The following is a 26,978-nucleotide window of genomic DNA, read 5'->3' on the forward strand; positions in this document are numbered from 1 at the left end:
TATGTTTAATAGGAATGTATATGTATAGCCTATATGAGATTGTGTGCCGTCTTGGGGAGGGGGATGGGGAGGGGGATGGGGAGGGGGATGGGGAGGGAGGGGGAGAAAAATTTTAAACTCAAAACCATATGGAAGTGATTGTTGATAAATCAAAATAAATTGATTAAAAAATAAAATTTAAAAAAAATAAAAAGACCAATTAGGAGCCTAAAAAAAATAAAAGACTAGTTGGGGAAAGAAAAAGAATTCTACAACACACACACCATTGTCTGTATCAACATCATTCTGTAATAATATCATTAAGTCATTATTTGCTATAAGCTCTTTGTTTCTACAATGGAAAGGGCAGGGAGGGGAGGGGAAAGCTAAGGAAAAATGCTTATTACTTGAAAAAAAAGGTTTTTGAAGTTTTAAATAAAAGAAGATCAGTAAAAGGATAAAACTCTAAAATCACTGTTTAGCTCAATACCCTGAGACCAGCCCAGTTCAGCCACTGTTCTAGTTTCACTGCCCCCTGTCCCACTTAACAGTGTCCCATCTGGTGACTTCTCCTTCACTACCCTTGACCCAGAGGAACTGCCACTTCAGACCACGGCTATCTGCACCTAACTCCTGAGCACATTGCCTTGTCTTCTCAGTCTCCAAATCTGTTTCAATAAAATTAACTGTGTCCAGTAACATTGTTTTATTTGATCCTGTATTTTCAGGAACCAATTCCTAATTCAGGAAAGCCTGTATGCAGTTTTTTTTTTTAAAAAGGCATTTTTGTCCTCTGAATTTAGTTCTTTCTCACAATCTTGGTAAACATCTAATCATATGGGTGTTTGGAAGTACACTGGGTTACAAGTCCCATCTCTGCTACTCATTCCCTATGTGGTCTTAAGAAAGTAAGTTCTCAGCACCGGCCCTGGAGTCAGGAGGACCTGAGTTCAAATCCGGCCTCAGATACATGATACTTACTAGCTGCGTGACCCTGGTCAAGTCAATTAACCCCAACTGCCTTTTTGCCTCGCAATAAATAAATAAATACAAAAATAAATAAATAAATAAATAAATAAATAAAATAAAGTAAGTTCTCCCTTCCTAGAAGCTTTCAACCAAAGACTGAATGTCTGTTTCTTGGGTATGGTATAGGGAGTCTTCTTGCTCAAGTAAGACTAGTGGTCTTTCAGATCTGTCTTGATTCTGTGACTTTGTGATTGTCCAGGTTTATTTCCCCATCTGTAAAATTATACGATTAGAGCAGATGATCTCTGAACTCTCTTCCAGCTATAAATTCTGTGTGCACTCCTTCAAGTGTAAGAATATAATAAAACACCCAGCATAGTTTATTCTTATCACTGTGACAATTCACACTGATCCTTCAGATTTGAATGATTTTAAGCAGGCATGAGAATGCTCTAGAGATTCAGCACAACTCAGCTACTGTGACTCTTGTTCTTTTAAAAAGATCTGGAAAGATGCAAGCAATCTGTAAATTGTACTCTGTACTAGCTAGTATTTATATGGTATCTACTGTATGCCAGGCACTGCGCTAAGTGGTTTACAAATATTATCACATCTGATCTTCACAACAACCCTAGGAGGTAGGTGATATTATTATCTCATTTTATAGCTGAGGAAATTGAAAAAAAAATCATGTTTAATTTATCTTTGCAATCCTTCTTTCCCACCTAACACACTGACATATACGTAATTCAGTGCTTCAGTGTGTGTAATTAAATGCCTAATGAACACCTCTGCCACTTTCTACCTGTGGGTCCTCAGGTGGATACACTTCCCTATGAATTATCAGGCAGTACAGGTGCAATTCCCCTCACCCGTGTGAGCTGAGAGTTGAGGAAGACGACAATGGGGAGATGCCTGTTTCAGCCCTGATCCAACCAAGCTGCTTCATAACAGGAAGCGTCAGTATCATCCTCATCCTCATCCTCATTATATTTTATATAGCGCCTCAAGGTTTATAAAGTGCTTTACACATACTGTCTCTGCTGATCCTTACAATAAATACCTGAACTCACAGAGAACAAGGAAAATGTTCTTATTCTGTGGTATGGTATAGAAACTATTATTAACCTTATTTTACAGATAAGGAAACTGAGACTGATACTAACTGACTTGCCCGGGGTCATACAGATAGTAAAACTCTCTGATCGAATTCAAACTCAGTTTTTCATGACCCCAAATCAGCATTCTATTTTCTATATACCATCTAACTGCCAAACACTCTCCATTAGGGCAGGGATATAACGGGAGTCCTCACTAGTGGGCTCCTGACTACCTAACTCTTCATCTTGACCTCCACTCTGCCTGGGTTATTGGATGGCAGTGTATTACATCTATCTATCCATCCATCCATCCATCCATCCATCATCCATCCATCATCCATCTACCTATCTATCTATCCATCCATCATTCTACCTTTTTCTTGAGGGTAATGGACTTTTGGCTGAATTGAAATTATTATATAGATACTGCCTCTTTACTATTACTGAAACTTGATAAGAGAATGATTTGGTTTTTATGGAAAGTATAGAAAATAGATAGTACAATTTAAATATATGGGGAAAAGAGTTACCAACCACGTCAGGCGTGTGCAATGATGCCTTTTGCTGGCCTGTTCTGTGTAAGTCATTTTCTCAGTTTCTCCATAAATATCATGTTCGGGTCCCATGTCAACCACATTTGGAGGACTTGTTCTTATTGTATCATCTAAAGAAAATAACGACATATTGCTAATGCTCAATTGTGATTTGGGGGAAAAAAAACAAAAAAGATCCCTCAGGTAAATACCCTATTTTTTCATTATTGCTGAAGAAAATGGCAGTCAAATTCCAAACAAATACAATTATAAAAAAAAAACCTCAAAATAAAAATGTCCAGCTCTCTTATTGGCCAATTCATTCCCTCCTGATATGAGTCCAGACCAAGACTGTAGAGGGCTCTGTGAGTAAAGGCAAGATACACAAGGGAGTTGTTGTCCAGTTATGTCTTCATGACCTCATTTGGGGTTTTCTTGGCAAAGATACTGGAGTGGTTTGCCATTTCCTTCTCCAAAGGAGAAAATTGAGGCAAACAAGGTGAAGTGACTTACCCAGGGTCACACAACTAGTAAGCGTCTGAGGTTGGATTTGAACTCAGGTCTTCCTGACTCCAGGCCTGGAGCTTTATACACTGCACCACAAGGGAGACAGAAGAATTTTTTTGACTGTCTGTGTGCTGCTCCCATATTTTCTGTGAGATTGATCAGTTAGTAAACATTTATTAAGCGCTTCTTATGTGTTAAGCATTGTGCTAACCACTGAGGTGAAATGAAGTGGTCCTGGATCCCACGTGTTTTGAATTCTTTCCTGGAAGCTCGGGATTCATTTATCTATCTGTGGAGAACCAGGCATGAGCTCTATTGCTGATGTTTTCTGAGATTTCCCAGAGGCAACTCTGAGTGGGGAACAGAATGACCTTAAGGGATGCCACGTGGTGTCACCCTCAATACTAGAGCCATTCAGCATAAAAGCAGAGGCTGGGTGAGGCCGGGTCATGACCAAATCAATAGGGCTGTTGCTGCTGGACGTGTGTGTTGACTTCATCATTCTGGTAACTTCCCAAACCAAAATACTCCTCTCTCTAGCCACCGCTCCCCAAAGCGTGTCATCCTTTCCATTAGGATGTAAGCTTCTTAGGGTCAGGGACTGTCTTCCCTTTTGTATTTGCACCCCAATACACAGAGTAAACATTTTATATAGTCTTCCATTTATTCATGGATTCCATACTCATTGCACAGTGGTTAGAGTGTGTGGCCTAGAGTCAGGAAGACCTGAGTTCAAATCTGGCCTCAGCCATTTACTAGTTATGTGACCCCGGGCAAATCACTTCACCCTGTTTGCCTCAACTTCCTCATCTGTCAAATGAGCTAGAGAAGGAAATGGCAAACCTCTCCAGTATCTTTGCCAAGAAAACCCCAAATGGGGTCACCAAGAGTCAGACACAACCCACTTTCATGTCTAGTCTAACCCTCTCATTTTACAGATGAGGAAAGTTCTCCACTTCTTCTCTGAGATCATCTTCCACCCTCTCTCTATCACTTTGTATTTACCTACTTATTTACGTGTCTCCCCCATGAGAATGTGAGCTCCTTCAAGTTTCTTTGTATTTAGAGGGCTTAGTAACGTGCCTAGCGCATAACAGGGGAAAGAGAAGGGAAGAAGCATTTACACAAAACCTACCTTGTGCCAAGCACTGTGCTAAGCACTATATAAATAATTATGAGGTGCTTTCTATTGTCCCCATTTTACATCTGAGGAAATTGAGGCAGAGATTAAGTGAGCTGCCCAGGGTCAACAGCTAGGAAGTGGCTGAGACAATATCTGAATTTAGTCGTGAGATTCCATATTCACTGCACCCCCTAGTGGCCTAGGAGGCACTTGCTCCCAAAGTCATTGTCTATAGTAGGTGTGTGGTAAAAGCTTGCTGACTTGATTTGACTTGAAATGACCTGTCCAAGGTCACAAGTCCAAGTGACTTGTCCAAGTTATTGGTAGAGCCTAGACTAGAACCCAGGTGTTCTGGCTTCCAGATCAGTTCTCCTTCACTTCTATCCTAGTCACATCACTCTTTTCTTTTTTGTACCTAATTAGTGCTGAAACCACATAGATAAGTTCATTAATACTGAAATTAGATATGCTTTTTTAGTGCCTTTATGGGATGGTATCATATAGTATAGTAAAAGTATGGAATGATTACTCTCCATTTTTCCTCCTCTCCCTGCAAGTGAAACTTCTAGAAGTTAAAAAACTACACATTCAGAAAATTATACCCTAGGAACTAAACTAGGGGTGGGGTACTTGAGGCTTTGAGGCCACATGTGACCCTCTAGGTCCTTGAGTGTGGCCCTTTGACTAAACCCAAAATGACACACTTGAGGACCTAGAGGGCCACATGTGGTCTGGAGGCCGCAGGTTCCCCACCCCTGAATTAGACGCATGTGTTATCTAAAAGGAAGAATAAGTGGATAATTTATGCTGGCAATTATCTTCCCCCTCCCTGCCAACACATAGAAAAAAATGATACCTGTTCCTTAGAAATATGATCTTGTATAGATTATTTCAGTTACCGTAATTCCTCAGGAAAAAAAAGCAAAGGTTGAATAAATATCTTCTTGTCCTCACTCCAATATACTAAAAAAATGTATACTTCATCACACAAACATTTTGGGGGATTGAAAAATGCTAGTATTGTTTAAATTTTAAGAAAATCAGCAACCAAAATGACTGCATGGAACCACAGCCAGGCCAACACTTCAAATATCCTGATATTCTACACACAAGCTCCTTCCAACTTTGTACCTCTCCAGAATGCATCCAAAAGGCAGTCATCGGGAATGAATCCGGAGGCCCGCAAAGCACTTCGGCAAGCATTCCTAACTACATCTTTTGCCACATTTCTGAAATTTGAAAGGCGATCTGTCACCTAAAATTTGATGGAAAATAAAAGATATCAGCAACATAAGAATAATAACAATAAAAACAATTTTGGATTCTGTGGGGAAAACTACTTACCTCCCCTAACTGTTTGAGCTGAGCAGCCTTAAATTCTAACAAGGTATACGTGTGTCCTTTTTCAATAAAGCAAAGAACCATAAAGCTTAGCTCATAACACATATTTTTTATCCTGAGAACAGCAGGTCGCAAGTACTAAATAAAAAGAAAATTGATATATTATAACTGAAGCAATTTTACCAATATTTCTCTCTTTAAAAACTTGTTACTTTTTTTTTTTAAAGTGGGCAATTGGGGTTAAGTGACTTGCCCAGAGTCACACAGCTAGGGAGTTTTACGTGTCTGAGGCCAGACTTTAACTCAGGTCTTCTTGACTTCAGAGCCAGTGCTCTATCCACTGTGCCACCTAGCTACCCTTGTTAGTCTTAATAATACCCGTACACACCAATACCTTTAGGCTTCATTTGGGACAGAAATTGATAAAACACCTAAGGGCTGAGGATGTGTCATGTATTGTAAGAAGCAGCATAACTTGCATTTTTACTCATAGGACATTTTCAAGATAATGAACCATCATGTTTTTAATTAAATTCAATTAATTTAATTTTGAGGGAAACCAGGTCTATGTCACCCAAACTGGAAGTGCAGCTGCTACTCAAGGGCTTGATCCTACAGCTGATTGTCATGGAAGCTTTGACCTGCTCCATTTCTGACTCCTCACTCTGAAGTCTGGGGGTTCACCATATTGGTGCAGACACATTGTTGGCTTTCGCCCAACTATAGCTCAGGACTCCAGAGATGAAGCAATCGCCAAACCCAGTAATGGGGATTATAGGCATACACCAAGATGCCTGGCTTGGATTTTATTTTAGAAGTCAGGCCATCTATTGATTACTACCTCCCTACTCTACTTTGAAGAAGGGATCACTAGGCTCCCAAAAGGATTGATGCAGCCACTTCTGAAGAATAAATTAGCTAGCTAACGTCATTCCCTAAGAAAAGTCAGTTCAGGGAAGAGGACATGATACTAACAAAATTTCTTATGACATCAACCACCCTTCTTCCCATTCTAACCTACCTTTCCATTCAGCCACCAAAGGAATTTGCCCCCATGTCACCTCCTACTCAGTAAACTCCAGCAGTTCCCCGCCACCACCAGGAGCAAATACAAATTCTGCTGTTTGGCATCCAAAACCCTTCACAACCTGCCCCTCCTCCCTTTCCAGTTTTCTCACACCTTACTCCCGCACACATATTCCTTGATTCAGTGACCCTGGCCTCCTGGCTGCTTCATGAACCAGACTCTCCATCTCTCAGCTCAGGGCATTTTCTTTGGCTTTCCCCCATGCCTGGAATGCTCTCCCTCCTCATCTTAGCCTCGTGGCTTCCCTGGATTCCTTTCAAGTCTCAGCTAAAATTCCATTTTTTACAGGAAGCCTTTCTGAACCCCTCTTAATTCTCTGTTAATTATTTTCTATTTATCCCATACGTAGTTTGCATTTTTGCTTGTTGTCTCCCTGTTAGACTGTGAGCTCCTTGAGGGCAGGGACTGTCTTTTGCTTCTTTCTGTATGTCTGGCACATAATAGGCTCTTAACAAATGTTTACTGGATAAAAGTATAGGGCCTGGACTTTTAATCTCGCTGGTAGAGGGAACTCCCTCTCTCCATCCTGATCAGCACCTTTTCTGCATCTTGTCTTAGGGATTTACAAAGAGCAAAAGAGGGTAAGTGAATTACACAGGGTATGTGCCAGGGGCAGGACATCAGTCCAGGTCTTCCTGGTACCAAGGTCAGCTCTCTGGTCTCTGCACCACGCTGCCTTTCTAGTGGGACCCACAGGAAATATTGCATAGAAAAGCAAATTTCACTATGAAATAGAAAGAGTTCTGGACAGTCTGGAGATCTGTATTCAAATACTGCCGCAGGCTGTATTTTGCCTAGGCAAGCTACTTAACCTCTCAAAAATGTTGTTGTTATTTAGTCATTTCAGTTATGTCCAACTCTTCATGATCCCATTTGGGGTTTTCTTGGCAAAGATGCTGGAGTGGTTTGTCATTTCCTTCTCCAGCTCATTTTACAGATGAAGAAACTGAGGCAAACAGGGTTAAGTGACTTGGCCAGGGTCATACAGCTAGTAAGTGTGTGAGGTCGGACTTGAACTTAGGTCTTCCTGGTGCTCTATCCACTGCAGCACCTAACTGTTCCCTCAAGAATTTTAGTGAAGAATAATACTTAGATTATGTACCTGCCTCACTAGGTTGCTGTGAGAAAAGTACCTTGCGAAATTAAAGCCAATAAAAGTATGAATTATTAACATTAATGGCAACCCCGCTTACAATGGACCCCAGCTGATCTTGGCCTCCAGAGAAATGGGAAAATAGTTCATAACTCAAAGGTTATCAGTCTCTACTTTAAGCCCCAAGGGTCACCTTCTCTTTATCCCTTTTCTCTGTCGCTGCCCTGGTTAAATTGTGAAAATTGTATTAGGAGCTCCTTTTTTCTAAATAAATTATATATAACCCATGATAAAAATCATGCATGTTTTTAATGGGTTAATCAATTAATCAGTGCACATATCTTAAGTATCTACAATGTGTCACGCGTGCAAAGTCCTGAGCATACAAATACAGTGAATGAAAGTCAATCAATAAACATTTATTATGCGCCTACTATATGCCAGGCACCCGTGCTAAACACTGATTGCTGTTTTTGTTGGTCCTTCATTCGAAGAGGACCAACACTGATACAAAGAAAGGCAAAAGACAGACCATTATCTTGAGGGGCTCACAAACTAATGGGGGAGATGAAATGCAAATAGCTATGTACAAACAAGCTACATACAGGATAAAGAGGAAACAATCCATAGTGGGAAGGCCCTAGAATTAAGAGAAGTTGCAAAAGGCTTTTTGTAGAACAGAGGTATCAAACACAGCCTACAGGCTGTGCTGTGGCCCTTAGCACACCCGAGTGGGCTAAACCATATTAAAATGTGATTGGGAAATATTTAACAAGATAAACAAAAATACAATAGAACACAGACAATGTTCATGGTTTTCTAAGTCAATATTCCCCGCCAGGGATCTTTATGTATGGTTTAATATTCTTATTTCGATTTGAGTTTGATATCTCTGCTGTAGAAGGTAGGATTTTCACTGGGACCTAAAGGAAGCCTGGGAAGTCAGGGGGAGATGAGGGGAGAGAGAGCATTCCAGGGGACGGACATAGAAGATGCCTGGAGTCAGGAGATAGAATGCTTTGATCCAGAGACCACAAGGATGTCAGTGTCACCAGATCAAGGAGTATGTGGGGGGTAGAAGTGGGGGGTGTTTAAGGTGTAAGAAGACTAGAAAGGTGGGAGAGCCAGGTTATGAAAGACTTTGAATACCATAGAGAGGATCTGCGTTTTGATCCTGGAGAGGATAGGAAGCCACTGAAGTTTACTAGTAGGAGATTGACAGGTGTTTACATTCTAAACAGTACATATATAACAGATGAAACTACCCACTCAGTGGACCAACAACCATGATCATCCCCTTACATTTTTAGCAGATGGGGAATTCTTGAGAAATAATGTGATGAATAAATACATACATTATTAACAATGAACAGATTTTCTTGCAGAGCCTTTCGGCATAGGTTAATTTTCTTGGAGCGGACATTCTTTCTCCATACGGTAAATGCCTTCCATTTGCGGAAACGTGAAAAGACGGGGATCTTGGTGAGCTCTCGGTGATACAGATATTCCTGCTCCCACCGTGCAAGCTCAATAAATTCCACTTCTCCATCACACGTGTGAGTTACCGCTCTTTTGCTAATCGTGTAGTAATCATTTTTATTGACATTTTCGTAACTTACAACTCTAGGAAGAAATGAAATTGTGGTGAATGAACAGAGTAAGACAAATTTAAATGACATTTCATCAATTACGATATTCACTTGTTAGTAGAGAATAGTTTGGAATATTGGAGAGAGGGATGACCTTGAAGCCAAGTGGACTTGAGTTCAAGTCTCATCTTTGACTCACAGGGGCTGTGTGCCCCTGGAAAAATGACTTATCCTCTCAGTGCCCCAAACAACTTTCTAAGAATATAAGTTGCAGAGAAGGTGCAGATCTGAATTGGTGGAGGGAATTAACTCACTTGGGAATCTTCTCTCCCAACAACAAAATGGCAGGTCAAATCCCTATCTCTATCTGCCAATACCATGTTCTCTTAGAAAAATAATATAATCTTAAACAAAATAAACAATATTTTCTAGGATCCACCTTCGATTTGAATAAATCAAGAACAGAATGAAAAGAAATCTCAGGGAAGGATTTAATTCATGCCCTGGAGGGCTACATTTAAACCACTCCAGAAAGATCATAAACCCTTAGAATTGGATAGGACCTTAGAGGTTGCCTAGTCAAACTCTTTATCTGATGCAAGAACCAAAGTGAAGATGGTAGATGCATAATACACAAAATCTACTCTGCTCCTCTCTTGGAAAGTCCAGACACTTGCCCATCTGGCAGCTCTTGTTTCCATGACTTCTGAAAGATTATGCTGAAAATGATTTTGTGTACCTTCAAATTCCTTTAGGTTTTCATTCATTTGGCCCTAAGTTGTCTTAGCAGAGGCAGCTTCCACACTGGTTAATGTGCTATCAGGAAGACCTGAGTTCAAATCTGGCATTAGATACCTTATAGCTTCAGTTTTCCCATCTGTAAAAATTAGGGAGTTGGATTCTATGATTTCTAAAATCTCTTCCAGCTCTAAATCGATGATTCTATGAGATCCCAATCTTTCTAGGTCTAAGCTTTCTTATCTGTGAAATGGAAATAATAATACTACCCACCTCCCAGGGTGGTTGTGAGGATCCAGTGAGATAATATTTGTAAAGTTCTTTTTAAAGCTTTCAAACACTCATGAATGTTAGCTATTATTTTTACTTTTCAAAAACATTGAGAGTCTACAACCTTAGGAATATAATTTATTACTTGAATCCCACAACTTTTAAGGCAAAACTCATAAGATTAATCTCCTCTAGTGTTGCTCTATAAAAATCTATTCTGTACCTGAAGCAAATCTTTATTTGTTCATAATTATGGGTCATAACAACAGAAGAATTTTATGATAACCACTTTTTTCAGGTCAGAAGCATTTATTAACCATATATATACATATATGTATACATGTATGAATGAATGTATGTATGCTAGGCACTGCACCAGGGATGGCAGGAAGGGCACAAAAAAATAGCTAAGATATAGTCCCTGCCCTCAAAGAGATAACATTCAAATGGGGGTGGGAAGATGCAAATAACTACATACACATTAGATATTCACAGTGTAAATGGATCAAGCCCAGACACAGCAAAGCATGAGACCATACAAGGATTAACAGGGATAGTAACCTCTTTTTGATAAAAACACTTACCCTCACCACTGCCACCCCCATAGCTCAAAATTAGATCCATATGGGAAGAGAAAGAATTGAGGTAAAATTAGTATCAAGTCTCAGACAAAATAAAGAATTTTAGTTAAATTTAATTAAATTTCACAGGATCAGCAAATGTGGGGAAAGTAATAGAGAAGGAGGAATAAAAGAGAAGGAAATAAAGGGTGTGAAACAAAGAAAAAGAAACAATGGAAATGAATCTAAAAATAGAAAGAATAAAAAAGCTAACAAAGACCCACGGCTCCAAAAGTTCAGATATTTGACTCTACCTGTACTGTAGCAGAGGTTGTAGGGTAGTGTAGAGGAATCTTTGCTGTTAAAAAGTAAGTGGCAAATACTTAATAGTTCTTTCCTAGGCTAATAGGATGACCCCAATTCTGTCTGCTGAGTTTTCTCTCTTCCCTTTCACCTCCCCAAACTTTTAAAACAAGTAGAACAACTACTTGTTGCATGTTTAGTTACCACATTTGGGTCTGGTTAGGGTCACACCATCTTGAAGACATCCTGCTCAGGGGGCTAGGATCTCTTCTCTCTACCCACTCAGGTCCCAGTTTAGTTCAGGGCCTCATCACCTTTCCTTCAACTATTGCAATGACCTTCTAATTGGTCTTCCTGCCTCAGGTCTCTCCCAATTCTAATTCATCCTCCACACAGCTGCCAAAGTGATTTTTCTTAAGCACAAATATGACCATACACACCCCTACTCAGTAAACTCAGGTGGCTCTGAGATAAAACATAAATTCTTCTGTTTGACTTTGAAATCCCTCGCTAAATAACCCTAACCCTTATTCACCCTGCCACATTCTCCAGTCAAGCTGATCTGTTCCTTATTGCTTACACATGGCACCCCATCTTCAGTCTCCATTCCTTTGCAATGGCTGTCTGCCATGCCTGTAATGAACTTCCTTCTCATTCCTGTCTCACAGAATGCCCCACTTCTTTAAAAGTGCAGCTGGAGCTCCATCTTCTCCAAGAACCTTTCCTGCTCCCTTCCACCAGCAAGCGCCTGCATTCCATACGTACTATTTAACTTCCTTATATTTATATTTACCTGAGGTAGCAACGTGGTACAGTGAGCAGAGCATTGGGGCTGAAGTCAGGAACACTCAAGTTCAAATTTAGCTTCAGACACTCAGCCCAGTGACCTTGGACAAGTCACTTGTCTGCCTCAGTTTTTTCATCTGTAAAATGTGGATAATAATAACACCTACCTCACAGGGTTATTATAAGCACAAAATGAGATAATGTTTGTAAAGAACTTTGCAAACCCTTAAAGCACTGTATAAACACTAGCTATTATCATTATGTCTCTGATAAACTGACAATTTTAAGAGTAAACATTTATCGAATAGCTTTAAGGTTTGCAAAGGGCTTTATGTATTATCTCGTTCAATCCTTCAGCAGCCCTGTCACATAAGTGCTCTCTACCCCATTTGGGGTATGAGGAAACTGAGTCTGAGAAAGAAGAAGTGACTTGTCCAAAGTTAAATTGGTAGTGTCCTGAGCAGGATTCAAATTTAGGTCTTCCTGACTCCAATCTACCTACCTTACCACATAGCTGTCTAATAATAATAGCTCACATTTAGAGAGTGCTATAGGGGCAGCTAGGTGGCGTAGTGGATAGAGCACCGTCCCTGAAGTCGGGAGGACCTGAGTTCAAATCTGGCCTCAGACCAAACACTTGACACTTAGTAGCTGTGTGACCCTGGGCAAGTCACTTAATCCTAACTGCCTAAGGGGGGAAAAAATAGTGCTATGAAGTTTCCAAAGCATTTAACATGAATTATCTCACTTCCAATTTTCAATTTGTAAGCTTCTTGAGACAACTTATTTCATTTTTTTCCCCTTTTCATCCCCAGAGCCTCGCACAGTACCTGGCACACAGTAGAGCTGTTTGATTGATTGATTGATTGATAAGGCAGCCACTGGGAAGATAAATTAGCAGAAAAGGGAAATAGAGCCTGAAACTTCCTGGGGCATGGTAGAAGAACCAGCATAAAAAACTTAGGTAAACAAACTGGGATAGTTTCTTGCTAAGAGAATCTCTTAATTCTGGGGGGTGGCAACAGGAAATGAGCTGAGAGATCCATTTGCTAGAGGAGAACATTGTGTGGAAGGTCAAGTTAAGAGGGAAAGGGATGCCAGACCCTGGGATGGCAGCATGACTACTTACGGGGGCTGGTGGCTGAATTCACTGACCCTGTTCTGTGATGGGCTAACGATGGGCAGTCCAGGTCCCAGGTCTCTGGCAGGACAATACACCCAGGAGAGGGAGCATTCTCCACTATGTTACATTCAGTTTTCTCCTGAGTCCACCTGGACGTTGAGTGTGTGTCCTCTGCCGTAAGACTCAGGATCAGAGTTCCTCTGGAATTTCTGCCCTTTTCCCTACTGAGTCAATGTCAAATGGCACTCCTTTGTCCACTCGAAAGCAGGTCGCAGTAGAGCGCTAAACAAACTCAAACTGTACATTTTTTTAATGCTTGGATCCACATTATTCCTATGTCCTCTGGGGCATGCACGAGCAGCAGGCTCTCAGACAATTGGAAGACGTTGTCATGTGATTATTCATTGCTCCCTAGTTATTACACACTGTTTATTTGCTCATTTACTCTATGCTGAATAAGTACAGTGCGTCATATCCAAGCATGCACATATGCTTCTGTAGAAATGCAGGGCCATTATGCCAAGGTCACATGACTTCTACTCTCTGAAATACAGCAAGTTCAAAAAGAGCAGTCTTTTCCAGACAATGGGGGCTCAGAGCTCGGTTTACAGAATCATGTTGCTAGAGCTGGAGATGACTTCAGAAGTCATCTAACCCAAACCTCTCACTTTATAGAGGAGGAAAGTGAGACTCAGAGAAGGTCAATGACTTGCCCAAAGTCCCCAGAGAGTGGGTGACGGAGCTGGGATTTGAACTCAGGTTGGAGGATACACAGTTCAGTGGTCTTTTCCATTGTATCACTCTTCCTCCTTAAGATCTATCCATAAACTCAAATACTCATTGACTATAACTTAGCACTGACAAGACAGAGAGGAGGCCCTTGGGGGCCCCTACAGAGGATAGTATTTACTCAGTGCGTCTGCCCATTTGGGCTTATGCAGACCACCAGGGTAAGCTTGTAAATCCCAGGACATAGACACTTGGTTGGCCTGATGGTATTGGGTAAGTAGCTATACTTAAGAGGAAGATACGATATTACGTCAAGACATGGAAGTTACTTACCCAAATTTCCTCACTGTTTGTAAACGGGGTTTGCAATCACTTTTGCCTATTTTCAATCAGTCAACAAGCATTCTCACCTTTGGGTGCCACCAACTCACCATCAGCTTTGTATATGAAGATCTGAATATAACAATTTGGCTTATCACAGTGCCTGGTATACAGCAGGTGCTTAACAAATGCTAGTTGAGTGATTAAATCAAGTCCTGAAATTCAATGCCTTCCATTTTCTCCAGCTGTTGTCAACTTCATTCTGATACCAAGGACTCTTGTTTCCTCCTAATTTGAAATTCTCAGAGTATTGTCACCTAAGCCCTAAAGAAGGAATGAAATGGAGCTATGGTAGGTATCTATGGGGTGCAGTGGATAGAGTGCTAGGTCTGAAGTCAAGAAGACACATCTTCTGAGTTCAAATCCAACCTCAGATACTTACTAGCTGTGTGACCCTGGGCAAGTCACTTCACCCTGTTTGCCTCAGTTTACTCATCTATAAAATGAGCTAGAGAAGGAAATGGCAAATCATTCTACTAACTTTGCCAAGAAAACTCCAAATGGGGTCACAAAGAGTCAGACATGACTGAAAAATGACTGAACCACAATTTACAGAACAAATGTTATGAGTCCAAATTCTCCTTTTATTGCCCAGACTTGTATGTTGTGAATTTCCTATAATATTGGGTGTGTAAACTGTATCAATGATTTTATTAATGAAGGGAAATTCCCAGGCAAGAAAAGTCCATCTACCAATACAGGTCAGCTTCTCCTCTGCAACTTATCATCTTAAATTAGATCTTAAATTAGAAACTGGATTGTATCATGAACCTGTTTGGCAGCTGAGTCAGACCCACAATTCCTTCCTTTGAATAATGATTCTAAATACATAAAACAGAATACATAGGATTATAAAATAAATCAATTATATTGAAATAATTATTGGAATTTTTTTTAGATTCATCAACTCCAAACTAAGAACTTGTCTTCTTAAGTGGCTTGAACACGGTCCCACAGTATACATCAAAGGTGACATTTGAACCCAGCTCTTTGCAGCTTTAAGGGTGGCTCTCTCTCCACCATGCTACACCATCTGTCATAAAGGATTAGTCACAAAGAAATGAGTCCTAAAGCTCACTTTTCGTCCTTGTTTTACACCTAAGTTACACAACAGAAGCTGAAATGCCATGTGAAAATAAATCACATTATCCTTTATACTTTGTACATATTATTTCTCTTTCCATATTGCAGAGACAGTGTGGTATAGTGGTAAGACAACCAGTCTCAAAGCCAAGAAGACCTGGATTTGTGTCTTGCCTGTGACACATACTGGCTCTATGACCTTAAGAAAGTCATTCGATTTCTCAGTGTTCTTGGCAATTCTCTATGATCATAAATTGTAGAGAAATTGTTGTCCTGCATTGGTAGAGGAAGATCCCTCCCCTAAGAGTTCCCTGTACCAATGAAATTACAAATTCAATCCCTAATTCTATCTGTCAACAAGCATAGATTCTGAAAAAAAAAACAAACAAAAAAATGCTATTCATAGCATAGAATTAACTATATTTATCATAACCAAGTATATTAAAAATACTATTTAGAAAACCAATAGTGAATTATTTGTCATTTTTCACTGAATAGTTAATAGAAAAATAACCTAAGGAAAAGTAAATAATGTGCTAGTAGAATGCATGCATTACTGGGTGATCACCAAAAATTAGCATAGATTTGAGATAGTCATCATGAAGTCTTAAAATAAATCACTGCCAACTGGCAACTGGACATCATCTGTGAGATTTATTTTCTGGGCTAATAACTCACCTCAAATTATAGGGATCATATTCAATGGATGAAGTTGATACTGCTGGGATCATATACAGGAACCCAAGGTGTTTATTCTCACATATTATTTTGATAATTTGCAAAGGGTCTTTAATGTTCGCTTTAATGACGTCTTCTCGGTCTTGGAAAATTAACGAAGGGTAAGTCGCAGAAATTTGTTTTTGGAATATCGTTCTCCCGCTAGTGATCCGCTGTTGTTTAGGAGGAGAAGGAGAGATTCCATCGACAGGCAAAAGTCTTACCTAAGCCAAGGCATATTTAGAATGTCAGCTTTTATGTAATGCAAGACCATAATTTTTTTAATCACAGGAATATCTGGAAACAATAAGTATTCCTCTCTTGTTCTTTGGCTTTTTTTTTTTAATCAATGTCCTTCCTAAGATATGGTGCCCAGAACTATGCACCTAGTACTTCAGGACAAAATATAGTGAACTTTTGCCAGACCCCAATCCACACATCCTCTCTCTCACAATACAGCCTAAGGTGGCACCAGCTTTTTTGTTTGTTTGGTTTGGTTCCTATGTCACACTGTTGACCCATATTGAGCTCCCATTAAACCCCCTAAATCTTTTTGACTAAGATTGTTGCCTAACCAAGTATTCCTACTATTGCACTTGTACAATTGATTTTTTAACCCATCTACACAAGTTTACATTGATCTCTGCTAAATTTCTTCTTGGATTTGCCTCATTCTTAGATTGGTAGGATCATAGATCTAGGTATTGGTGGAGGTGATCAATGAGTGAGCCCCCTGCCTCTTCCTCCTTTCATCATTTCAGGAGGGACAAAGTGAGTCACAAAGAATAAGCAGGTTTCAATGGACTGTGGTCTACATGGTAAATATTATACTATCTTCTCCCCCTATCCCCAAATACACCCATCTTCCAAAATTCCCTATTATGTCAAGGGTACCCTTCAATTTATGGGTGGAGGAAACAGAAGCTCTGATAAGAAATGACTTTCTTGGTCATGCAAATACCAAGAGGGAGAGCCAGAATTTGAACACAGTTTCTCTGATGCCAGAATCAGCATGTTTTCCACTATAATCCACTGCCTACCTTGCTTGTCAAGATCTTTTCAGATCCCAGACTTGTCACTGTGTTCCAACTTCATGTTATTCAGAACCTGAATATTCAATAAACAACACCATCTGTGCCTTCATTCAAGTCATCTACAGAAATGCTGAACAGATCATAGCCTTTATCAGAGCCCTTTGGCACTTAACTAGAGACTTCCTTTCAGGCTCTCTTCTTGAACTTCAACCTCTGTTACAACCTCCTTCATGAAGGTGCCTTAAGTCATATTATTTTGATGGTAATGATAATGGTAATTTATGTCAAATTAGCATTATCATTACCATCAAAATAATATGACATAAATACTTTCAATACCAAACAGAAAAAATGATATTTCAAAAGTCTAGACATGAAAGATTAGAAACATATACACTAATGAATACTTTAAAAGAGCCTAAATAAATTATATAGAAGACTGAATATCTTTTTTCCTTTTCAATTGTATTTTTCTTTAAGCAATTATAGCTGAAGATATTCCTTTTCTGGACAAATTACCTTTTACAGAAATATTTCTATTTTTCTGAGTAAAAACCTACTTATATCTCCAAATGAGGCTACAATTAATTAAATGTTACTAGAGTACCTGCTTTTTTTTCACTTCTGATGAAATCCCTGGGGCAAATAATTCCCTGGACGGTATTCTCTCCAAAAGTTTTGGTGCAAGTTGGAGCAATCCAGAACTTAATAATTTTGCTCGGTTCTGTGCATATATGTATTCTGGCTGCATGTGATCCTGGTAGACTTTCAGCACAGGCTTCAAAGAAAAAAAGTTTTGCATTTATCATCTGCTGCATAGGTCTGTTCCTTTTTGCCCTATTTTCTGAAGACCCATGTCTGTTTTCAAGGTCCTGAGCTCTTTTGGAAAGACCATAGCTCTCCTGGCCTGTTTTCTTGCCACCACATGGTACTGCAGGCATCCTGTCCTCAATTCATTATTTTACATCCTGTTATTCCTACACTCGATTTCATTTGTGCTTGGGATGACCTACACTAGCAAAAATGCATCATAGCGTTAGTTCCTATTTCTACAATGTTTTGCATTTTTGCAAAGTGCCATTCTCCAAACCCCAAGGTAGGTCGTGTAAATATTATCATCCCCTGTTTACAGAGACACAGAGACTCAGAAAGGTTAAGTGATAGTCTATCCATAGTCACATATCTGGTAAGTATCAGAAACAGGACTTTAATTCAGAGTTTACTGGCTGTGAGTCAAGAGCTCTTTGCACTGTCCCCTTCCACCTCTATAACACCAGCTGCTGCTAAATGAAGAGACATGCCATAGTAGAATAAACAACATGCACTCATTTACCCACACTACTCCCATTTCCACTTATTCCAATCCTACCAGAAGTGCACAAGATTTGGAGCTGGAAAGGACTTTCCAACCTCATTTGACAGATGAAAAAACCAAGTCTCAGAGAGGTAGAATGACTTGCCCAGGGTGACACATAGTAAATATATTGAAAAATAATACTCATCTTTTAAAAACCAATTTGTCTAATTCCAAGTCTTATACTATTTTTCTATAGGAAGAGTTCTTAACATGGGATGGGATATATAAAAGTACAAGGTAACTTTGGGAGAGGAGGCATCAGAAGCTTGGAGTCAGGAAAGACTTCACGGAGGAGACAGTGCTTCAGCTGAGGAAGCAAACAAGGGATTCTAAGAAGGAAACGTGAGGCAGCAGCATATTCCAGGCGTTCATTCAGTATGATAGAAGCATTTATACAGCACTTGAAGGTTTTACTAAGCACTCTACACGTGTTATCTTCATGCCTCCCCAGGCTGCCCAGGTGACTTACCTCAGCAGGATGCTGCCTACCAGGCCATAGAAACCTCTTCACTATGGAAGCTCCCCCCACCCCCTGGACTCTTCTCATATTGGAAGCACTCTCCACTCCTGAGGCCTCACTTTCTGATTTGCTTGGATCCTTCCAGAACCTCCATTTTTAAGCAGGACACCACAACAACCATAATGCACAGCTAACTCTCCATAGGACTTCCCCTTTCCCCAACTTTTCAGATCTCTTTTATGTGTTCTCTTTCTCCATTACAATGTAAGCTTCTGGAAGGCAGGGATCGTCTTTCTGCTTGCATATGTATTTCCAGAATTTAGCACAGTGCCTGGCACATGGTAGGTGTTTAATAAATATTTATTGATTTGTTGATTGCATAACACTATGCTATTGTAATGAAGAGGGGAGAGGGAATTCTAAGAGGATAGCCTAATAGTAAGACTTAGCCAAGCAAAACACCTAAAGGGTTTCTTTCCTTCCTTCCTTCTATCTTTCCTTCCTTCTATCCTTCCTTCCTTCCTTCCTTCTTTCTTTCCAAACCTATACACCTTGCTAGACATTAGGGAAAGATTACAAAATAAATAAGGAACAATTCCTGCCTTCACAGCCTTTGCAATCCAGTAAAAGTTCTGACCAGATCATTCGCTTGCTGAAAAATCTTCAGTGATCTTATCGCCTGGCATAGTGGGCCCTAAGCTTTTATAGGGTTTAAACCTCTTTTGACAGCAAATGATTTCACAGACCCCCACGTAATGGTTGCATTATGAATATCTATTGATGGAGAAAATACAGTAATGTCTAAAGAGCTAGAATTCAGTAATGCTCTAAGTGAACTTGTATTTTATTAATCACAACAGCCTCTTCATCCATTTGAAAAAGTATAATACATATATGTGTAAGATGCTGTTTAGTCAGTCCATAGAAGGTAGATTTTCATTCTGGCATCCCTAGCACCTTGCATTGTGATTTTCACAGCAGAGACATTTAGCAGAATGCTGGTGGAATTGAACTGTATGTGACCCAGAAAAATGTAAATGCAATTTGGGAACTGTGCTATTTTGGTTATGGCATTTATTATTTATGACATAGGGCAGTTGGGGCCATCAGGAAAGGCTTCATGTGGCAGCTGTGTTTGCTTGGAGCCTTGAACAAAGCTGGGGATTCTAGGAGGTGAAGGTCAATTCTAGAATCACAGACCTCAGCTGGAAGGGACCCTGGAGGTCAGCTAGTCCAAACCAGGAAACTGAGGGCCGAAGAAGTAAAACTTAACCAAGGTCACGCAGGGAAGAAGTAGCAAAGTCGGGACCCCAACTCTGTCCTTAGATCCCATCTTCAGCATTCTTTCTACTATGTTAGGGAGAGCGGAAATAGGGACTTGTTTGGTGATTTCATTGGCTCAGACTTAGAATTCTCAACCAGGAGCTCCCTCTACCAATTCAGGTCAATATCTGAGGTAGCTTCTAGTCTCAGAGAGTGGCCTAGAGCACTAAGGAGTTAAGTGGTTTGCAATATATATCAAAGGTAGGATTCAAACCCAAGTTTTCTCGGCTCCAAAGCTAGTTCTCTGTTATACCAGTGGTATCAAACTCAAATAGAAACAGATTTCTGTAGACTACATGTTGATTTAGAAAACCACAAAATTAACATAAATAGAACAATATTTGTTCAGTAATTTCAGACTCTTGGTGACCCCATTTGGGGTTTTCTTGGAGTGGTTTGCCTTTCCTTCTCCAGCTCATTTTACAGATGAGGAAACTGAGGTAAACAGGGCTAAGTGACTTGGCCAGGGTCACACAGCTTGTAAGTGTCTGGGGTTGGATTTCAGTTCAGGAAGATATTTTTCTGACTTCAGGCCTGGCACTCTATCCACTGTGCCACCTAGCTGCCTCCCAATAAACATCTTTAAAGCATCTACCATGTGCCAGGCATTGTGCTAAGCCCTGGACATTATCTGTGTTCTATTTGTATTTTTATTGATTTTGTTAAACATTGCTCAATTATATTTTAATCTGATTCGGGAGTTTAATATGATCCTGGAATTTAATCTGCATGGGCAGTGAGTCTGACACCTTTGCACTATACCACAGCTGTGCGACCCTGGGCAAGTCAGTCACTTAACCTCTGCCTCAGTTTCCTCAATTGCAAAATAGGGATAATAATAGCACCTACCTCAGAGTTGTAGTGTGAATCAAAAGAGATTAATCTCCGTAAAACACAGCACAGTGCCTGATTTATCATAGGTACTTAATAAATGTTTGTTCCCTCCCCCTTGTCCCCCAGAAAGAGAATCATCATGTAGATATTTTTCTACATTACCACTGAAGTCTCCCAAACCCTGGTGCAGGGAAATGAGCTCAGATGTGGGATGTGAGATCTTCTGAGGAGTTTTAAAAGGCTAAATCTATACCAGGTGACCCACTGAAAAGAAAATCAGGATGAAAATCCAATTGCCAGATGAGGGAGAAATTATATACACAAGCAGTGTTCTTAAGATCTAGGATTCTGATTTTAAGTATTTGCAAAAGATGAGTCCAGCTTCTCTCCCGCAAAGAAGCCAGAAATCCAAGTTTATCTATAGGAAGAGTGAGCGGAAGAAAGCACTGGGGACCAAGGCCAATTCGCTAACCACTGCCACAGGATGTGATTAATGCATAAGAGAAGTGTAAAAGTACAATAAGATCACATGAAGGAGAAATTGCTTCCAGAAAACGGAATCAGGGAAGACTCCATGAAGGAATTTACACTCGAATTGGGTCTTGAAGTATAGACAACTGTGTCAACCAGGGGAAATGGTGTAGGATACATGAGCAAAGGCACCATGGGAGGAAAAATCTGGGACATACTCAGGAAATGATGAGTAGTCAAGTTTGCCTAGAATAGTGCTGGGAGTTATAAACTAGGTTATATTTTAAGAGGTCCACCTCAAAGGGTGACAGTATCTGAGTTCAAATTCGGTCTCAGACATTTATTAGTTGTGTGACCTTGGGCAAGTCACTTAATCCTGTGTGCCTCAGTTTCCTCATCTGTAAAATGAGCTGGAGAAGGAAATGGCAAACTACTCTGGTATCTTTGCCAAGAAAACCCTAAATGGGGTCACCAAGAGTTGGACACGACTGAAACAAGAAATAAAGCATATAACTGCCCAGGGCACAGCATGGAAGGGGACACTATAAGGGGGCATCTTTATTACTATTATTATTATTATTATTATAAAAGTACGTGTTGCCAAGACCAGGAAATTCTGTTCCCTATGACACTTTGGTATTTGTTTATTTTTTGGTATGGTGAGTTTCACTTGTTACGTTCAAACTTGTGGCGGTCAGCAACAGCTCAGATGACAACAGAAATATGTAAGTATAGGGTGGTAATTTTCAAATACTACCCAAGGAGGGGGAATGTCTCATCCAGGCTCTTTCATGACGGTAGCTGGAATTCCATAATGTTATGTTGCCATTGAGGCAGATGATACTTTCACTGCTAGTTTGCACTCAGCTTAAATTGTTGAAGCTCATAAGTTACTTTCTGGAAGTATGTTAAGCACGTGAATTAAATTTCCAGGACACTGAGGTACCATAAAGGCAAGAGAACGCTGTGAAAAGTGCATTGGTCTTAGAGTCAGAAGACCTAACTGTAGATCTCAGCTCTGACAGTTAATACCTGTGTGGCTTTGGGAAAACTATGTAGCTGCTCTGTGTCTCAGTTTCCCCATCTGTAAAACAGCAATAATAATGATAACATTTATATAACACATATAATATTTATTGTATGTAATATATTTAATCATGTATATTATTTAGTTGAAATTTACAAAGCTCTTAAAGATGTTATCTCATTTGATCTTAAGAATGACTTTGTGAAATAGATGGTATTATTAAGTCCCGTTTTACATATGAAGAAACTGAGGCAGACAGCAGTTAAGTGACTCGCCCAGGGTCATACAGCTAGTAAGTGTCTGAGGCCAAATTCTCCTTATTTCCAGCTCCAATATTCTATCTACTTCCCCCGCCTAACTGAAATCGATAACAATCTTATCTGTCTTGTAGAGGCATCTTGGGAGTAGTGGTTAGAGGGCCAGCCTCAGAGCCAGGAAGACTTGGCTTGCAAATCCTACCTCTGATACATAGTAGCTATGTGACCTCGGGCAAGTCACTGGCTCAGCATCACACATCCTAGAACACTGTTTGAGATTCAAAGGTGCTATCTGCATGGATAGAAGGAGTGTTCAGTGCTTAACACAATGCCTGGAACACAGTAGGTAATTAATAAATAATTAATACATGAATAAATGCTATTGATTGACTGCCATGAAAGTTAGCCATATGACCAAAATTACAGTTCCAGTCCCTAACTTCTTTCTCATGGAGTTGTTATGAGGAAGGAGCTTTGTAAACCTTAAAATGCAATATAAATGTGTATCATTATCATTTTTATTTAGAGTATTTTAAAAGTTAGTGCATTTTTAAGCTTTAATATATAAACATATTAATTTTACATCAATGTTTTAATATCCACCAATTTATTAATAAGAAAATTATGCATATAATTGTGTGTTTGTATAATGTGAAATATTAATATTTATATTATATTAGTATTTGCATAATATTAATATATTACAATATAGTGTGGCATGTGACACTATACGATATTTTAATATGTAATGTTTTATAATTCGCTGTTCTTATTGCATATGAAAGCACTCTAAAAAAATTGCAAGGGGTTGTATAGATTGAAGGTTGTGGTCGTGGGATCTAGGTGTAGAGCTGAAAGCTACTTCTAAGGCTGCCGGTAGTCTCATGAATTGGCACAGACCAAGAACTCATCCAGGAGGGGCCAGCCTCCTGGTGAGGAGCTTCTCGTGACTTAGCCAGGCGGAGCCTTGGAAAGCAAACAGACCGTTGCTGGGATTGTGCTGAAAGCCTTTTTCAGTGTCGTGTGCCAGTAGCTTAGCCTTTGAGAAACCTGGGTCACCTGCCTCTAACCCCCACCAGATGAAACATCAGATTAGTACTCACGGAACTCATTGTTCAATCATTTTTTCGGCAGTGTCCGACTCTTTGTGACCTTGGTTTTCTTGGCAAAGATACTAGAGTGGTTTGTCATTTCCTCCTCCAGCTCATTTTACAGATGAGGAAACTGAGGCACACAGGGTTAAATGACTCGCCCAGAGGTTATACAGCTAGTGTCTGAGGCCAGATTTGAACTCAGGAAGCTAGGCAGTGCAGTGGATAGAATTCTGGGCCTGAAGTCAAGAAGTCTCATCTTCCTGAGTTCAAATGTGGCCCCAGACACTTAGTAACTGTGCCATCCTGGGCAAGTCACTTAGCCCTATTTACCTCTGTTTCCTCATCTGTAATATGAGCTGGAGAAGGAAATGACGAACCACTCTAGTATCTTTGCCAAGAAGGGGTCACAAAGAGTTGGCCAAGACTGAAATGACTGAACAATAGTAACAATGAGATGAGTCTTCCAGACTTCAGGCCTGGTGCTCTATCCACTGTGCCATCCAGTTGCCCCAAAGGACCTATTACTGCTCATTAATACTTGGAAGGAGGGGGCCAGCAAACCAAATGGTGCTTCAATGTCTGAAAGAATCTTACTTCCCTCTCTGTTTCATACCTGAGTTAGACATTCCTCAATGAGCTTTTATCACTCATATATCCACTAGAGGCTTCTTGCCTACTGGAAAAGATGTCCTGATTTTCCCCTTGGACTCTCTCCCTCCCTGCTCTGAGGAAGCTGGATCCTGAAATGACGCTAATGCTTCAAATTGGAGTCCGCTGCTGGGGTCTGTCGGTCTTCACCTATGGGTTCAGAGGCTCTGAGACTCCAGGAAAACTACAAGGAAGGAAACTGACACGTAACAAAACATACCAGAGGTTCCAGCTTTATCGGCTGCTGGCGTTTTCGAGTCCGGTCTTGGGCTTTTGTATTGTGTACAAAGGACAGGACTTTAGACTGTACAGACGGCTCTTTGGGACCCACGAAGTTCAGCCTTTTCTGGAGGCTGAAACTCCCAATGCTGGAAGTCCCTGAAGACTCTCCTGACTCTTGCAAATCACTGGAGTCTTCCGCTTTTTCATTAGGTTGGGGTCGCAACAAATCGGAGGGGAGGATGTTTCTGGACATGGTGATCTGGGAGAGGAGAGAAGACATGGTCAAGCAAAGCCAAGAGGAACTTTCCCTTGGTGCTTCCCAAACCCTCGCTCACAAAAAGTCCGGAGCATAGACTGACTCCCAGATATGGAAACAATTCCCTGGCTCTCATGCCAGGCTGTTAGAGTGGGAAGAGATCCCAAAGAATGGAGTGAGTCCAGGATTTGGAGTCAGGAAACCTGGACTCCAGCCGTGGCTGTGTGGCCTTGCTTTTCCTCTCTGGGCCTCAGGCTTCCTCATTTGTAAAAGGGAGGAGGGGAGGTGTTTGGAACAGGGTGATCACTGAGGTTCCTTCACGCGCTCACTATTCCCAGTTCTGATTCTTGAATAACCACCTCAATATTAAGGATTCAGCTCAATTCACTTCAAGTCAATTCAACAACTCAGCTAGTATTTATCAAGTATCTACTAAGAGTAAGGCACTCTGCTAAGCACGGGGACACAAAGACAAACGGAAAAGCAGTGATTGGCCTGGAGAAGCTTACATCTTCCTGGGGAGAGTGGAATAATAATTAGAATTTTTATAATTATTGTGATTAGCATTCACATAGAGATTTATGGTTCAAAGCACTTTATAGATATTATCTAAAAACCTCAGAATAACCCTGGAAGGTAGGTGCTATTACTATCCCTATTTTACAGTTGAGGAAACTGAGGCAGACAAAGATTAAGTGACTTGCCCTGGGTCATAGAGCTAGGAAGTGTCTGAGACTGGACTTCTGATTCTAAGTCCAGAGCTCCACCTGCGGCATTCCCCAACCACCACCCTCATGTAGATGCAAGGGACTTGGAGAGCATACGAACTCCATTATGGCCTGGTGGATAAAATCAGGACTTGAAGTCTAGAAGACTTCTGTTCAAGACCTCTGACACTTACTAACCAAATAACCTCTTTGGGTCTCAGTTTTCCCACTGGTAAAATGGGGATGTTAACTATCTACCTCTTAACAGAGTTGTTACATGAGATCTATATAAATGTCACATTATTTCTAGGATATAACATCCAGACCTCAGGAAAGGCTTCAAGTGAGAGCTGATGCTTGAAATGAGCCTTGAATGAAGATTCTAAGAAAAGAAAGTAAAAGGACCACAGAGTAGAACAGATCTTAGAGGCTGACTAGTCCATGCCCCCTCATTTTACAGATGGGGAAACTGAGGCTTGGAGAGGTGAAGGAACTTGCCCACGGTCTCAAAGCTAGCAAACGTCAGGGACAGGATTTGAACCCGGGTCCTTCGTATTTTACATCCAGCCCACTACACAAAGTGTGTTTCCAGGCCTACGGGAAAGCACGCCGGCAGGAGATGGACTTTTGAGTAGGGGAAAAGCAAACAGGCCAGGCTGGTTGAGTCTTAGGGTCCAGAGAGGGTCACACAGCAAGGAGCCCACACCTCAGTCTCCCTCCCGCTCTTGCCTCGACCCCTGGCTGCGCTTCATCCGCGCCTTCGCCGCCCCTGCACCGCTTACCGAGCCTCCAGGGGCGCGGGACGCTCTCTGCTCTGGAAAACGTGAGCCCCGGCCGGCCGAGGGACTCGGGATCCGCCTGGGAAAGGGAAGAAACTAACTGCGCGCTGACCGCAGTGTTTCCCGTTGCCTAGCTACGAGGAGCGCCGGGCCAGCTCCGCGCGGGCTCGCGTCCTGTCAATCAGGAGGGGGCGGATCGCCAGAGCTGGGAGAACGCGAAGGGGTTCTGGTTCAGGGGATGGAGCGCTGTGATCTTGAGGCCAGCCTTCTTCATTTGGTGGTGTAACCTCGGGCTAGTCACTAGCCTTTAGTGGAAGTCAGTTTTCCAATCTATCAAGTGGGGGGTTCAGCATCAGGTCTGCAAAGACGGGAGCAAAGGAAAACGACAGTTGTTGGTGGGACTGTGGGAAGCCAGGCACATTAGTGTCCTGTTGGTACAGCTCTGATTGGTCCAACCATTCTGGAAAGCAACTTAGAACTACACGGTTCAAATCACTC

The 26,978-nt window shown here is 40.9% G+C and overlaps 1 protein-coding gene across 1 annotated transcript in view; it reads right to left on the reverse strand.

The window, feature by feature from the left end:
* The window catches only part of DNAH6 (dynein axonemal heavy chain 6), a 236,355-nt gene extending 209,824 nt beyond the window's left edge, over window positions 1–26,531 (reverse strand). The window contains exons 1-8 of the mRNA XM_027846132.1: window positions 26,484–26,531; window positions 24,737–24,997; window positions 17,653–17,823; window positions 15,973–16,235; window positions 9,088–9,355; window positions 5,556–5,690; window positions 5,343–5,466; window positions 2,583–2,712 (exon numbers count right to left, since the gene is read on the reverse strand). Coding sequence (XP_027701933.1) covers window positions 2,583–2,712; window positions 5,343–5,466; window positions 5,556–5,690; window positions 9,088–9,355; window positions 15,973–16,235; window positions 17,653–17,823; window positions 24,737–24,991 — 1,346 coding nt within the window. The 5' untranslated portion in view covers window positions 24,992–24,997; window positions 26,484–26,531. The remainder of the gene's footprint in view (window positions 1–2,582; window positions 2,713–5,342; window positions 5,467–5,555; window positions 5,691–9,087; window positions 9,356–15,972; window positions 16,236–17,652; window positions 17,824–24,736; window positions 24,998–26,483) is intronic.
* Window positions 26,532–26,978: the final 447 nt, after the last annotated feature.

The sequence above is a fragment of the Vombatus ursinus genome, unplaced genomic scaffold (genome assembly GCF_900497805.2).
Source record: "Vombatus ursinus unplaced genomic scaffold, bare-nosed wombat genome assembly UNPS02015066.1, whole genome shotgun sequence".
NCBI lineage: Eukaryota > Metazoa > Chordata > Mammalia > Diprotodontia > Vombatidae > Vombatus > Vombatus ursinus.